Raw genomic sequence first — 4,242 nt, 5'->3', positions numbered from 1 at the left:
AAGTGTTCACCATATTCATTTTGTGGCTTGCAACAAATACTACTGCTCTTCCCTTTCCCATGAGGCTCCTGAGTGATGACACTGCCCACCTGCCTCTCTTAAGCCAGAGACAGGCAGACAAGTGGTTTAGCCTCAAATACACCTGCATGTCAACAGAAAGACCTGAGCCCCGTGACTCAGGGCCCATGCACATGCACAGCAGCAAACGCTGAAAGGTCATGTGCTCCTGCCTGCAGGGTGCACACCTGCACTGTCCTCTGCACGTCATGGGATTCAGGCTCCAGGGCATTTTCCTCTGGACACACAACTGCTGCCCCTGCTTGCTCTCCTCCACTAGCAGAATGGCTTTGTATCAATTCAAATGCTCACGTTGGCCAACTGTGCCACACACATATTTACTTACCTACAAGCAGAACGCTTGCATGCTTACTGTCAGGGTATTGCCAAAGCTGCAGCTCCCACTCAGCCCTGGGGACTCCAGTCCTCTTCAGATGGGCCCAGGCAAGGAGGCAGCTGGTGCTGCACTGGCCGTGCCCACACTCCCAATTGGAGCCTGGCAGTTGGGACCAGGGCAATGCTCTGAGAATTCCCAACGCCTAGAGCAGCACAGCAGGCTGTTTCAGGGTGGCACTTCCCAAATTCTGGTTGACTTTCACGTAATCACCAGACAAAGGTGGGTCAGGCACCTTTAACAAATTTCCCTGATATCCACAGAGTAGGCTTGTCTATATAATAGATTGATCTATTTTCTCTTAAACTGAAAAGCCTTCATGGACATTTAAAAGCCTTGGAGCATCAGGTATGATCATTTTTTTAGCCTGAGCTGAACATTCCTGCTGTCTCCTCACTGCAGCGTGTAACTGCAGACCATATCCAATTAATTTGGCCAAATTACTCCCAGAAACATTTTCCAGACATGCTCTCTTTTACCTCCTCTCTCTAAGGCTTACTTAAGTTACCTTAGAGTAAGTTTTGATTCAAGACTCACAACGTTCAGAATTTAATGCTACTTTGTGGGAATCCGGTTTTAAGGATTAATAATTCATCCAGAAGAGTAAACAATTCTCATATTTGCTAACTTTCGTAAGAAAGCATTGCAGATGAGACAACTTCAAACTAGTATAACAGAGATTCGAGGCATTAATTTTAAAAACACACTCCAGAAAACCCCAGGGCTGTGCACTGCAAACCTGTGCTGAGGTTTCCCAGGGTTCTGGACATTGAATTTTAAATAATTCAGAACTCTGGGTTTACTTGGAGGTTGTGTTTGTTGGGGTTTTTTTCCCCCCAAGTGTCATAGATTCCTATTTATAGTCACAGTACATACCTCTATCAGCTTCACTGTGTATTTTCCGCAGATCACAGAAAATAAAAGCTATAGCTGTGAAGGTTTAGGACTGAGGGAGATTCCGAAAAATATACCTGTCACAACAGAAATCCTGGACTTCAGCTTCAATGTGTTCCCTTTCCTCCAGAATTCAACCTTCTCTGAGTTGAAGACTCTACTTGGATTTAACAGGTATGGAGGGAGCATCCTCACTTCTGCTCATCACAGTCATGAAACCCCCTGCCCCTGCCAGAGACAGAGACTTCTGGAGCACACCACAGCAGCATCTCCCTGCCTCCATCCACATGGAAACCTTCAGACGCTGGTGAATTTTTTTGCTAAGCAGAGACTGATCCACTTGGGCTATATCTAGGCTTCTCCACTCATGGCAATCATTTGCAGGACAGTGGGTGAAATATGCATTTTCCAGGTATTTCTGCTTCTAAGACAGCAGTGACAGCAAAGTCACTGCAGTAGGTTTTTATTAATATTTTTACGTTCCCTAAAACTTGGGAGAAGGATACATTTGATCCTTGAAAATGCCCAGATTAGTCAACAGGAAAAGCTTTTCATTTTATTCGGTTGGACATTGACTCCCACAACTGCCTTCTCATACCCATCATTTCAGGGCAGGTTTTTCTTCTCAGCAAAACCCTGTAATTAAATGTTAACTTAAAAATACTAGGCAAGCATCACTGAAAAAGACAGACACTTTTATCCTGGTCATGGCAACTGATAATGAGTTTTTACAAATATGAGGTGCAGTTTGGATAATCACACATACCAGGAGAGTTTCATGAGATGGTGCCTTTCACAGCAACAGGGAAGCTGAACACAATTGTGCTGACAGGAAACCTGCTTATGTTTCTGACTGACACAGCATTTGCTGGCCCACATTCCCTGGAGTGTCTTGTCTTAACACAGACAGGAATAACCAGTGTGTTCTTCATTCCAATGACAAATCTGGACAGCTTAGACACTCTCATCTTGGGCAGTAACCACATCTCTTCATTACAGCTTCCTCCCAACATTCCCACTAGAAACCTCAAACATCTTGACTTACAAAGGAACAACATAGGAGCAATCACAGCAGATGATGTCCAAGTTCTGCAGATCAGTAATGTAACTCCCATCTTTAAAGGCAAAACCATTACATATATTGAACCTGGAGCTTTCCAGTCCTGTTACTACAGTTTGGATTCTGGGGGCTGTGCTGACATCTCTGGGGTCCTGGTGGGGATACAGAACTCCACAGCTGAGACCCTTTGGCTGGGAACATTTTACAGTGTAGAAAAGGAGCCCTACATAAGTGCAGATGTTTTGCACAACTTCTGTAATATCTCTGTCAAGGATCTTTATCTGCAGTTATGGCATTTCAGAAATCTAAATGCTGACACATTTCAGTACTAAACCAGGCTCTGAAGGCTGAACCTAATGCAAACCCACATGCATGCATTGCCCCCTGGCATCAGTGGCATGAGGTCACGAGCAGAGTTAGGTCTCAGGACAAACTCCTTTAAGCAGCATTGCAACATCAGCTCTGCTGCCTTCCCCTCACTCGCCCACCTTAACATCAAGGGGATTCAGAGGTCCTACAGCTGGGCTGTGGGCTGTTTGGAGAAACTGGCAAAGCTTCAACATCTTGATTTAAGTCAGAGTCATACTGAAAGCTCTGAGTGCTGTAATGAAGCACTGAGAGGTTGGAGCAGTCTTCGTTACCTGAATCTGAGCCACAACCTACAGCCCCATTTTCAGGATATGCTCATTAAGGACAGACCTAACCTAGAGCTGCTTGACCTAGCCTTCACTCCTCTTTGTACCAACACTTCACAGGGTCTTTTTTGAAATCTGCATCTCTTGAAAGTGCTGAATCTTTCCTCCTTGCACAATAATATGAGTATTCAGCATCTCTTTCAAGGCTTGGAAAATCTCATGCTCTTGGATCCCAGTCCAAATAACTGATTTGGGATCATGCCAAAAGACAACCTGTTCCAACAGCTATCCATTAGAGGTGCTAATATTATCATCCCATGAACTGACAGCAACAGGTAACCAAGTATTTCACGGCCTCAGGAAGTTACAGTATGATCTGAGCCACAACAAACTTGCTGCATTCAGCACAGATACAATTTCAAATCTCAAGAGCATTTATCTCAATTTTGCCCACAACAGGATTCATATTGTATCAGGTGACAACCTAGCGCCCCTAGCTGGCCATTGCATAATCAATTTAAGTTACAACCCTCTGGACTGCACCTGCTCCAATACTGGTTTAATCACCTGGTACAAGCAGAATCTCAATAAAATTGAAGACCCTGAAGGAACAAGGTGCTCTGAACCCAAATCACTAGCTGGGACTCAACTGGCCACTGTCTCACTCTCCTGTGAGATGAGAACAGCAGGAATCATAGCAGTTGTTTTGGCTGTTTTATCCTGTGGCACCATGTTCATTCATGGTGCTTTCTATTTCCAGCAAAATTACCAGCAAATAGAAGTTTATGATGGAGATACAGAAAGATATCTACAGCAATTTTATTGTGTTGAAAGACATCTTACTAATCATTGTTTGTGACCTGTATTTTCTTAATATTTGTAATACCCTTTGTACTATAACTTGTAGAAAAATAATGAAAAAATTAAAACTGAAAAAATAAACTATGACCCAAGTCTTGAACATGAATAACGTATCTTACAGAGAAATCCCAGTTCAACTCAATGTTAGCTCAGGGGTACCAGCTACTATGGCTAATGCACTTGTAAAGGGAAGATCCAAGGGCCAAAATACAAACATCCTTCTCTTTAAAAACAGAAAACCCCATCACCCCTACTCTCAACAAAACAACCAACCAGCCAACCAAATAAAACACAACAAAAAAAAAACCACACCAAAGAAGAACCAATAAAAAACCAAACCC

The 4,242-nt window shown here is 43.4% G+C and overlaps 1 protein-coding gene across 1 annotated transcript; it reads left to right on the top strand.

The window, feature by feature from the left end:
* Window positions 1-422: 422 nt before the first annotated feature.
* On the top strand, window positions 423-3,899 carry CD180 (CD180 molecule). The gene is given in 4 exon segments (XM_071581532.1): window positions 423-656; window positions 1,359-1,554; window positions 2,145-3,330; window positions 3,332-3,899. Coding segments are annotated over 4 exon segments (2,184 nt in total).
* Window positions 3,900-4,242: the final 343 nt, after the last annotated feature.

This window comes from Pithys albifrons, chromosome Z, assembly GCF_047495875.1.
Source record: "Pithys albifrons albifrons isolate INPA30051 chromosome Z, PitAlb_v1, whole genome shotgun sequence".
In the NCBI taxonomy this organism is placed as follows: domain Eukaryota; kingdom Metazoa; phylum Chordata; class Aves; order Passeriformes; family Thamnophilidae; genus Pithys; species Pithys albifrons.
This window is presented reverse-complemented; position numbering and strand designations above follow the sequence as displayed.